Source organism: Parasteatoda tepidariorum, chromosome X1, assembly GCF_043381705.1.
Source record: "Parasteatoda tepidariorum isolate YZ-2023 chromosome X1, CAS_Ptep_4.0, whole genome shotgun sequence".
NCBI lineage: Eukaryota > Metazoa > Arthropoda > Arachnida > Araneae > Theridiidae > Parasteatoda > Parasteatoda tepidariorum.
The window spans coordinates 54,427,197-54,439,638 of NC_092214.1; the positions used below are offsets into that span (position 1 = coordinate 54,427,197).

The window sequence follows — 12,442 nt, forward strand, 5'->3', positions numbered from 1 at the left end:
TTTGAAACAACTTATTTAAAGCCTCACATAGTTTAAAACAACTTAAATGTATAGTACATCTCTATGATACAACTTAAATGTATAGTACACCTCTATGATACGAGATTTTACATTAATTCCATAGTTTTATTCGATCTTCATTTACTCGGAGGAAACATAGTTTACCGGGTATTACAAAAATTGATCTTAGTATTTTATTTTACAACTGTTTTGAATTTCTATTTAAAATTCATGTTATGGACTGTTTTTGATTCCATAATTTTTTTTAAATGTTATATTTCGATGAAAAAATATTGAAATATTTCGCCCAGATTCACGTAAAAAGAAGCTCTCCTGGTCTTTGGCTTTATTTGGCGCGATTATATCTCAGAGACAGTCGCCAAAGCCGGCTTTTCCCCCTTCACTTCCCAATCATTTGTCACTTTTTGCCTTGTTCCTCCTAAATTCGGAAGTAACTTTAACGTGCTCTCTACTTGGCTTAATTCATCGATCGTTATGACTCGGAAAAAAATCTCAGAGGTGAGTTTCTGTTTTCAAAATTAGTTTAATCAGTTCTAATTAACACTTTTATTTTAAATATAATCAATAATTTATTGCACACTTCAATCAATATTTACTGTTTCTTAAGCGTGCTCTCCGATGACATCTAATAAAATTAAATTTGTTCCTTGCTATATAAGATATTATACTTTAAAATTATATTGAAATTATTCCTATGTTTGATTTTTGAATAAATACAAATATTTCCCTAATTTTAAATGCACACAAATAAAACTAAACACGTGTTTGTCTAATTTTTCAAGTTCATGACGTTTGTTTAGAAAGATTAATCAACAATGAAAATCGTTAAAACTGAATTTTTAAAATCATTAATTTTTTTAGTTCAATAAAATCTGAATTAAATATATGCAATGAAAATAATTCGATTTTTGTGTATTTTATATTAAATTATTGTAATAAATATATCACATGTAAGTATTTTTGTAAATCATGATAGATAATTGGGAATAACTAAATATTTAACTTACCATATAGAGTTATAAAATTTTGTAATTGCAATATATATCAATTATTGAATAATCTAGCATTATTTTTAATAAAAATAGCCTTTATAAAGCTTGTGAATCATTTTACATAACACGCTCCTTCGCTGCATGGCTCATTAATATTTTCCGTAATTTATTTAAAATTGCAATGTTTTTGTTGATCTATTTATGAATATAACTAAAATTTCAATAGAATAATTTATTGGGAAAAGCATTTTCAATCGAGTGTTGCTATATTCAAGTGGATTTTAGTAAATATAATAATCAATAATTAAAATATTCGATGCAATAGTGAATAATTTTAAACTCCATAAACCTTTAAGATTGTGTGTTTTATTTTAGATCTAATTTGCTCATCGTCGTTGAGCTTTAAAAGACAAGTTTAACGTGAGTTAAATTTGTGTTAGTATTAAATGAAAGTTTCCGTTGACTAATCGATTAACTCCACGCGCTGAAGTTTTTTTAATTTTAAAGCACTCAATTGACTCCTAAATATGTAGATTCAAAGCAATTTTTTCTGCTTATCAATATCAACTTATTTAAATAGACAAAAAAAAATTATAAAAAATTATTTATTCCAAAAATTTTAAAATTTGTTATTTCAGCTTATTATTTATGTTTGTTATACATAATCGATATACATATGTTATAATCGATTCCAAATTTAGACACATGAATAATTCTGTTTTTGAGTATTAAGTATACATTACATAAAAGGCAGCATGATTTTAAAACAGCTTAGATGGGACATGAAAAGATAGAAAAAAAAGGTGGTGCATTCATGCAAAATAGCCTAAGCATTTAAACAGGAAACTACTATTGGTTATAATCGATTTATTTTTAATTATTTTTTCCTTATTTCAGAAAATTATATTTTTATTGATATTTTTTTCATATTGATACATAAAAATGCATATTCTATAAAATCAGCTAACTTTTTACAAGAAATATATTATGTGATTAATTTTCGAACTAGTGGTGATAATTTCTGATTTAAATGTCGCTAAGTTCACAACATATTTTGGAGCAATTACTTTTTTTATCATTATTTTAATTTACATTATTATACGTTTTTAAAAATATTCTAATATCAGGTTTAATTATTTTGATAGCACAATTGAATCTTTTTATTTAACCTTAAAAATGCGAAATAAATCCTAAAAAAAGATGTGCATATCGTGAATTTGAAATAATTGTGCAAGAAATAAAGCCAAAATTTCATCATTAATAATAATAGGAATTTAAATATATTGTTTTTAACACTTTATTTAGTCGCATTTTCTTTTTGAGAACATTGTCAAGTGCCGCTATAAAACAGTGTAAGTAAGCAAAAATATTTTGTTTAATTCGAACTTTTTTCTTTGAGATTATACATGCCATCAGATATTAAATAAATCCTTTACTAGTGTCTATTATGTTATTATTATTTACATTACATGATTAATTAAATAATTTAATAGCAATAAAATATATTATTCACTGGTGCCATTATAAGAACATATACTTGTTAATTTTTCCTAAATCAGTAAAGTCCATTAAATTCGAGATATAAGTGGAAGCCTAAGTTGAAAGAAAAAAAAGAAAAATCTTATTCATTTATTTTTCAAAGAGGCTGCTTCGCAGTAACCATGTTTAGATAGTTTTGAGAATTCCAAAAAAATAAAGCAATAAATCTGTGATGAGCTGACTTTAACCTGACTCACGCATTCTATGAAGAACACATGTTTCATAGAATCTTGCTTTTGAAATAAATCTCTCAGTTTTTTGAACATTTTCTTTGTTATCTGCACGAGTAAAATTTTCTTGCTTTCTTTCTAAAAGAAACGAGTGAAATTTTCTTGCTGCTTTTTTTCCAGAGAAAATTGTGAGCAATTTTCTTCCAAACTTTAATTTTTGCAGCTAAAATATTTCTATATTTTTAAATGAATGCTTCTTTATACATTTTTACAGTAAAAAGAAAATAAATTAAAAATCCCGATTTTACTTAAATTTGCAACTCCGGTAAAACGAAAACAATAGAGATAAGAATTATTGATCTTTTCGGCCTTCTGAATATCCCTTTTCTTATAGGGCTCTCTGAATAAAAAAGTGAACAACAAAAAATAAATTCTTAGTAAATTAACACACCTTCATCAGTCCTTATCTTTTTCTACTATGAATTGTATTGTAAGAAATTGCAAATCAACAGAGAACAAGGTTAAGAACTAAGCAGTTTTCGTTGGCACAATTGGGCTAAAGAGCAATCACGATATTGAAACTATGTAAGATATTCACTTCTTCCAACTCCTTGAGGGGGGAAATTACGTTGTACTGTCCCCTATTGTCAGTTAGTCTTACAAAGAATACTGACTAGCCACCCTCACGCATATTTCTATTCTGACATAGTTGCCAAAACCTGATTTGAAGAGAAAGTGGAGGTTGCTAAGCCGCTTACGTGTAAAGATGCTGCAAGTTCTTACATTTAAAAATTGCAGTTTCTTATTTTCAGAGTAGTAAAGGAGATGTTGCTTTCTCTATCCACCACCTGTAACCCTTTGACACAAAATTTTTATTAAATATATTTTTCATACTTTTCTCATTATTTGTATTAATCTAGATCAAAATAAATGGAAAATATTATATTTAGCATTTTAACAATTTATAGTACAGCATGAAAAATTAGCGTCATTTTCGGCATTCGAGGTAAAATCTTCCCAATACGGCTCACTTCTAAACAATATTTTTTCAAATTTGCACTTATTTAGATCTAAGAGAAACAGTTATTCATCGTTAAGATTTCTTTAATTTAATAAATCAATTATTGATAAATTTTTGAATATGAATGAAAAAAATTTCAAAATTTTTTTTGGATTTTATATTTTAGTACAAATGCAATTCCGATAATCTAACATATTTTTAGTAACTATTAGACTGCTTTTTATAATTAGAAAATACCTACTTGTAATTAGAGCGTCAGAGAAAATTTTTATTTACATAAAGGGACACCGGTGTTCCATCCGCGTCAAAGGTTTAAGGTCGTTTTTCTGGTAGAACGATGGTTTTCATTTTCTTCCTTTTTTAAGTCATACAATTTAAGCTTTTAATTTAAAGTTCAGAAAAAATGATTTATTAAAACTTTTCTGACAACGTAAATAAATATTTTTAAAAAAATGCGTACCAGAACAAGAGGAACAAAGCGAAAAAGATGTTTGAACGATATTCAGCTCAGTAACTTCAGAAAACAAAGAAACTACTAAATCAACCACACTAAAAATAACTTCTGAATTGCTTTTCAGAAAAAGTCATTTTCTTCGGAAATCTTCAGAAATTTTGAAGATTTCGCTTTTTCTTTAAAATATCTTCAGATTTTTCGTAGATATTTCATAGTCATTTTGAAGGTTTTAATTTATTTTTAAAATATAAGATGATTTTTCATATTTCTTGACGACATTTCACTTACATTAAAAATTAACATAAAGATTACTTTAAGAATTTGTCACCCAATATTTTTCAGATTTAACAGGGGGAATTTTGGGAGGGGGAATGTGTTTTTTCACATACATGTATTAATGCTCTGTTATTTGACTTCCCAAGACAAAAATACAGATGTAGTTAACATGAGTGAAAAGATTAAACTTTCTATATTAGATTATAATATGAAGTGAAATTAATGTGCTTTCCAAGAGTAAAAGAGAACAGTAAACGTTACCTCCTCCTTTTTTTCTGCTGCTGCTGCATTCTTTTTGTATTTTAATTAGTGTGTTATTTCTCTCCAATTAAAATTTTGTGTTATTTTTCTCCAATTAAAATTTTGTGTTATTTTTCTCCAATTGGGTATAATATAAAAAAAACACAACTACTTCCACTTAGTAGGAATAAATGCCACTATCCACATAAATCAATTATTAATCAAAAATCGAATATCAATGACTTTTCTTTATAATGCAATAAAATCTGGCGAGCAGCTATTTAAACGATCAAACACTTCGTTTGTTTATTTGTGGCTTGAAGTTAGGCTCGCAGAAAATGCCGTTCATGGGTTAAATTTAGTAGGAATAACACAACCTGTGGCGTAGGCTATAGTATACCCAATTAAAATTTTGTGTTATTTCTCTCAATTTAAAATTTTGTGTTATTTCTCTCCATCAAAAATTTTATGTTATTATAGTTATAGAGCGATCTAAATATGTTTATTTTTTTAATAATTATGAAAGACGTTCCGTTGTGTGAAAAAGTACACAAGTCAGCCAGAATGAAAATGTGAGGAAAGAGAAAAATTTTGAAATTCAGTTAAAATGTTGTTTCTTTATTAATTAAGAGTTTTCTTAAATTACAAACTTTCAAAGACTTGTTAAACTAAACTGGAAAAAGAAGTATAAGGAAAGACTTAAGTGGTACTCTATTTTAGAGAAATCTAAAGCCCACCAGGGGCTGTAGATCTAGAAGAGGAAAAGATTAAACTGATGCTTTTTGGATTTTAGTACTAAAACTAAACTAAACTCAGTGGCGCGACAGCCCATCGAGGGCTGAGGCCTACTGTGCTCATCTCAGTTTTCTTAGCCTTGGGCTCTAGGGTGCAGGAGCAGATGTTCCGGTCAGGTGGTCAGCCGAAAGCGCGGAACACCCAGTGTTTAGCTCCCAATCTTATCGACCCACTGAAGGGATGAAAGGCTGAGTCAATCTTGCCCGGCCCGAGGATTTAATACCACATGGTTAAAAAATATGATTGCCTTTATGATTAAAAAAATTAATATCAGTGATAAAGTTATATATTAAAAATTATTCTTTACGTGGAATTAGGTAGATTTAAAATCTCTTGTAAAATATTTTTTGTTAGTACTATAAGTCGTCCAGAAATATGACAAAATAAGAAGAAATAACGCACACAGTAAAAATAGCATTAAAGTGTTTTCTTCCCTCCCGTTTCAACTATCGGGGGCTTATTTTTCAGATTACGGCTAATCCCGCTTTTCAATTATGATGAGATAACGAATTACTTTAGGATGTCAATCAAACTTCTGACCTTTTTTTTTCATTACCAATCGATAAATCAATCGAGAAGGACAATATTTTCTTAAAAACTTTGTCAGTGAAAAATATTGAAGCTTATGAAAATTGATACTAGCTATTTTCAATACACTTGTTTTAAAATGTATAGATTGTTTTGAGTATGTGCTCCCAATGTATCTGATTCACATATTTTTGTCATCCAATTGCCTTACTAGTCATCTTCAATTTTGGAATTGCATTTCTGTTAAGGTTTTTAAGTTTTAAATGTAACTGTGGTTCATCGTCTGAATACATGAAACCTTGGTAGATTTGATCAAATCAACGTTTTATATGCGTTTGAAAATCACGTTTTGCTTCAAAACAGGCCAAGTCCTGTAGACGGTGAGTTGCAAAACCGGCCATGTCCATGTTCGCCGAATGTTGCTTTTAATCAAAAATTATTACTTATTGTTTTACGATATTTTATCATATTCACTAGTGAAGCTTGTAATTTAGTTTTCTGTTTTCCCTCACCCTACTATGAAGAAGTTTATGGCGACAATCATGGGTGCCACTTTTCAATCCTGAAGACTGAAATCAGTCTTGAGAAAAAGCCAGTGAGCCGAATTCCACACAGGGCGCTGGGCACATATCCAAGAGGTCGTGGGTTCGATCCTCACCGGCCGAAGACTCCCCGTGTAGTAAATGGTGACTGATGCACGTTAAATCTGTCGAGTCTCAAAGTCCTCCATGTTCCCACAACAAATCAATACCTCTGGGGGTACTGATCCAGGAGTTTCCTTGTCTTCTGGATTGGTTCAAAATTGCAAGGCTACGGAGTTGAACATTAGTAGTCGTAAACCCATGAAATTGGGTCGGCTGTTCAACGACGGTTATAAAATAAAAAATAAAATAAAATCACTTCCCAAGGGCCGGGAGAGCACTGGGCCCATGTCGAAGAGGTCGTGGATTCGATCCCCGCAGGCAGAATATTCCCCGTGTAGTAAATGGTGACTGATGCACGTTAAATCTGCCGGGTCGCAAAGTCCTCCATGTTTTCATAACAAATCATACCTCTGAAGGTATTGAACCAGGAGTTTCCTTGTCTTCTGGATTGGTTCAAAATTACAAGGCTACGGATTTGAACACTAGTATTCGTAAACCCCAAAATTGGGTCGGCTGTTCAACGACGGTTATAAAATGAAATATCTTCCCAAGAGCCGTTTTGGCTTAGGGGATAGAGCATTGGATTCCCAATGAGGTGAACCAGAATCGAATCCCAGTGATAGCTAGTCGATACGAATTCCGAACCTGACTCGCATCGACTACAGTGCTGAAGTAAAATATCCTTAGTGGTAGGAGGATCATGGGTTAGATTCCCCTTGCCATCTGACTAACCTTGGGAGGTTTTCGTGGTTTCCTTATCCATATAACGCAAATTCTGGTTAGTACCATCAAAAAGTCCACCATGTAGGCAAATTTCTCCCAATACTTGATCCAGGAATTTTCTTATCTTCGGGATTGGCTTCAAAATTACAAGGCTACGGGGTTGAACCTTAGTAGTCGTAAATCCAAGAATTGGGTCTGCTGTTCAACTACGGTTATAAAAAAAAAATCTCTTTCAAATATGTTTTCCAAATTCTTCAAAAAAAATTTCCCTAAAAATTTTTCAAATATTTTTGGTTAAAAATATTTTTTATCGGAAACATTTTTTGAAATTATTGCGAAATAATCAGATAATGATGTCAATAAAAGAATTGGAATAATAAAACTTCGACGTCTTCAGTGTTGAATCTGCTTAAGTTTTTTTTTTCCCTGATTTTTAGAATTGTTGAGAGAATCAAAATAAAACACTCAAATTTAGATTATTTTTAAAAAAAATATAATAATAATAAAATTTGTAGAGCTAGGACTAAAAATTTATGTTGAAGTGAAAAATATGCAGAGAGGAAAATCCATGCCCATGAGGATGGCTTCAAGAAAAAATTGGTAGTTTAATTTTCAGCAAATGGTGTAAAAAGAGATACCAGGTTTCGTTTTGTTTGCTGTAAAAAATAATACAGTTTTTTAAGGAAAAAATAAACGAGTCATTGATAGAATATTGATAGAAATAGTCATTGATAGAATATATGGGCCATTCTCAAGGAAAGATGCTTTTCGTGGTCATTGAGAAATATACTTCTGAAAATTCTATTGAACAACGCTAGACTGTGTTAATTAGTAAAAAAATAAGTTCAGTCTTGAAAATCGTTTGGAGTGGCATCCATGGCGACAAAGTCTTCTAATAATATGAGGACATAAAAGTGATCCCACCTCATGAAGTTCAATTACATGTACTTCAAAAATTAGCCTGCTACGATCTTTAATATTTTTAATAGCCTTAGGAGAATCCGGCTAAAATTTGAAAAAACAATCCTTTTAAAATACCGAATATCTGGAGTGATCTTTTGACAAAAAGGAGAGGAAAAACTGCAAACCAATTTTTTGTTTAAAAAAAAAAAAATTGACATTTTCTGCACTCTCGTACAGATACCTCAATAAGAAAAGAGAACAATGCAAACTTATTTATAGTTTATCATGTTAGTGTCAGCCATCTTTTATAAATACTTCTCTAAATTTCCAAAAATTTGACAAGTTGTATATACCTGTCTATATGATTTACGAACTTTTACTGAATCTATTCAAAACTTTTTCTTTGTGATTCTGAGTAAGCAATAGTTACACACTCCACCTATTCAAAGTCTCATTTACATTGTTTAAAATAAAGTTACAGCTTTGTTATTATAGTTCTTTTGAAATGGGCACGTGTATGTTTGTTAACACGCAGGCATAGTGTTATTCCATTGTAATGAATAGGGGAGGACGGAGGCACAGTGGACCACCCTCTTTTAAATCTATTTCTATCCAACTCTTTTTGCTCCTATGAAGTTTCGTAAGGGATAACATGGTACTAGTTATATAAGTAAAAAAAAATTGCATAGGAAGTACCACAGAAGCCATTTTGAGCAGATTTTATGTTTTGCGCTACTTTAGGTAATTATTTCACCTTGAAGTTTTTTTAATTTTGAAGAGATTGAACTACTCCCTATAATTACTGAATAGTATTTCTAGAAAAGTAAAGTATTGTTGTTTCCATATTTTTAAAAATTATTTGAACATTTGTAGTTCATGTAAAATTTCAGTATTATTTCTTTTGCTTACACGTGGTACGCAGCCACCATTCAATGTGCCTAAAAGTACAAATTTAATATCGTATTTATTTTAATTAAATTTACATGTACAAAAATTTTAAAAAATAATTCATAAAAATAATAAATAGCTTAATATTTTAATAAAATAATAAGAGGCCGGGATAGTCTTGTCGGTAGGGCGCTGGGCCCATGTCCGAGAGTTCGTGGGTTCGAACCCCACCGGCTGAAGACTCCCCGTGTAGTAAAGTGACTGATGCACGCTAAATCTGTCGAGTCGCAAAAGTCCTCCACGCTCCCATAACAAATCAAAACCTCTGGGGGTACTGGATTAGAGATCGATCGTTCTCTGATTCAGGTCAAAATTACAATTTGTGGATGTATGAATGGGTCCGCCCTATAAACGGTGGCAGAAGTCGAATTCTTGGCCATAGATGGCTCCACTGAAAAACAAGAAACGCAAAGTCTGCCTTAAATTTCAAGCAAAGTCTGTCTTAAATTTACCTTAAATTACCAAGCAGGCTTGCCCGTGTGGCAGGTGGCATTAGAAACAACAACATAAAATAATGAATTTCTAAAAATAATAAATATTAGAATTATATATTTACAAAGAAATAAAAACAATATAATAAATTAATATATATATATAAATAATTACAATTTATTATTATATTGTTATGTAATAATTATATTATGGTTCTTCCTGATCTATGCGTGTCCTCAGAAAATTCGAGATCGTCATTTTCCTGTTAGTCTTTGAATTTTTCATTAACAAATTTTAATATTCGATGATTTTGCTTTATTTTCGCTTAATAGAATTTCTTAGTTTCATTTCATTTTTGAATTGAATATTCTGATTAATTTTACTTTTTGGTAATTTAATTGCATAAAATACCCACTAGAAATACTCATTTCACTAGAATAGTAAAATAAAGTAATTTATGTTTCTTTAGTACAAACCACTAAGGTTAGTCCACTGTACCCTAGAGGTGGACACAGTGGTCCATTTCATGAGTGCACAGAATGTTTTTTTTTACCAATGATGCATTACAATGAAAAAATTAAGACATGATAAGAAAGGTTTGAAGAATGTTTCATAACTTTTTTAAGCATATTGCTTTGTTACTTGATCCCTATTCCATGTAAAAAATTCCGTTGTATCTTGAAAATAGTTAGTTTCCTTCAAACCTTTTACTCTTTGACACAGATGGGACATATTTATTTATATATTTTTTCTGACTCTCTAATTACAAGTAAAAATATATTTTGGTATTTTTTAATNGTATCCTGAAAATAGTTAGTTTCCTTCAAGCCTTTTACTCTTTGACACAGATGGGGCATATTTATTTATATATTTTTTCTGACTCTCTAATTACAACAAAAAATATATTTTGGTATTTTTTAATTATAATTAATCTAATAGTTAGAAAAGAATTCTGTTACATTATCAGAATTATATTTGTACTAAAATATAAAATCTAAAACAAATTTTGAATTCTTTTTCCATCCCTATTCAAAAATTTATCAATAAATAATTTTGTAAATTAAACAAAAATTAATGATGAATAACTGTTTCTCTTGATGTAAATAAGTGCAAATTTGAAAAAATATTGTTTAGAAGTGAGCCGTGTTTGGAAGATTTTACCTTTAACACCGAAATAGACGCCAATGTTTCATGTTGTATTTCATAACTATAAATTGTTAAAATACTAAATATAATATTTTTCACTTATTTTGACCAAGATTAATACAAAATTATGAAAAATGTATGAAAAATATGTTTAATAAAATTTCTGCGTCAAAAGGTTAAAAGGTTCTCTATAACATAAATCTTTTTATTTGGGAATTTTTAATTTTTTTAAAGCATTTGGAGGTCTAAACAGAAATGACGTTTCGTGAGATAGGGTAGATTTTATTTTTTAATAAAGTACTGCTTTTATTAAAGAGAAAAATAATCATGAGATTACATTAGTTTGATTTCTTATTTTGCACCAGGCTTGTACTAATAATAAAAACTATCCCTACGTGTTTCAAAAAAATATTTAATCCATTTCTGTAAGAGAGAATGCTATAAATACCGAATGAATTCTTATTCACATCTATCTCACTTAGGCGCACAATAACTAATATCGATCGTTCTTGCACTAATCGAAGTTGTGTTTTTCCCCAGCTCTTAAAACAAGTAACAAAAATTAGCTACGACTTATACTTAATTTGTTATTGCACATCAAATGGGAAGACAATTTTGATTCATTCTGTATAGATTTGATGGTTATCTGAAAGTTATCAGACTCAGGTAGGACTATGAATTATATTAATTCCCCGTTAATCCGAAAAAATTGTAACCATTGTCTGTTTGTTTCAACCAAAGTTAGGATTACCAAAAATTCTGATATAAATAAGTTTTTTGATATCCTATCATAGAACTTATCCTTGATATAAACTTATCACGCGCGTTTATAAACATATAGGAGTATATTGGATATGTTGCCTGCGCTGCTTCCCTTTTATCAGAGATATCAAAATACTTGTCTATAATTTTTCTTCAAATATTTTCTGGATTTTCTTAGGAGAAATTATATCTTCCGTTAATGAACCCTGCAGAAAAGTTTTTATGGTTAAAACGGACCTTTGCCAAAATAGTATATAGTTAAAACGGACAGTTTTNTTTTTTTTTTTTTTTCTCCCCTATGAGGAATTCAAAAGCGAACTTTTGTTTTGCGAAGGGTTAGTTTTTGTGATAAAAATATTTTATCACAAAAGCGAACCTTTCACTAAACTTTTCTTTTGAAAGCAAAGTTAACTTCTTTAATTTACAATTTTGAAACTAAAAATACTTGAAAGACATGGTTGTGTTCTTTTTTCAGAAAAGCAGGTCCTTTTCTAACATATTTATAATATGATGGGTACATATTATAAATATGTTATATATATGTAAGATATGTGATACACATTTATAATATGATTTCCCAATTTCACAAAAGTTAATCTTGCACAAAAGTCTAGAATAACATTATCTTTTAATATCCAATGCAAATCTTTCTCAATTTCTCTCCCTCTCTTTCCTTAATTACTAGATTTAGTAGCGTCTGTTAAATTAATCGATACAACCGAATTTACTCTTGCTTTGTGATATATTTAAGCAAATTTTTACTCTTTGGTTTTGTTACATTAAATTAGTACTAATACTTGTTTGACTCTTCTGCCATTGAAGTATATTCCAAATCGGCTGAACTCATC

General features: G+C 29.7%; 1 protein-coding gene across 2 annotated transcripts in view; it reads left to right on the top strand.

Moving 5' to 3' along the window:
- Positions 1-359: 359 nt before the first annotated feature.
- Positions 360-12,442, top strand: part of LOC107450096 (sodium- and chloride-dependent glycine transporter 1) — a 53,585-nt gene continuing 41,502 nt past the window's right edge. For both annotated transcript variants that reach the window (XM_016065820.3, XM_043042129.2), the window contains exon 1: positions 360-519. In XM_016065820.3, coding sequence (XP_015921306.1) covers positions 496-519 — 24 coding nt within the window. In that variant the 5' untranslated portion in view covers positions 360-495. The remainder of the gene's footprint in view (positions 520-12,442) is intronic.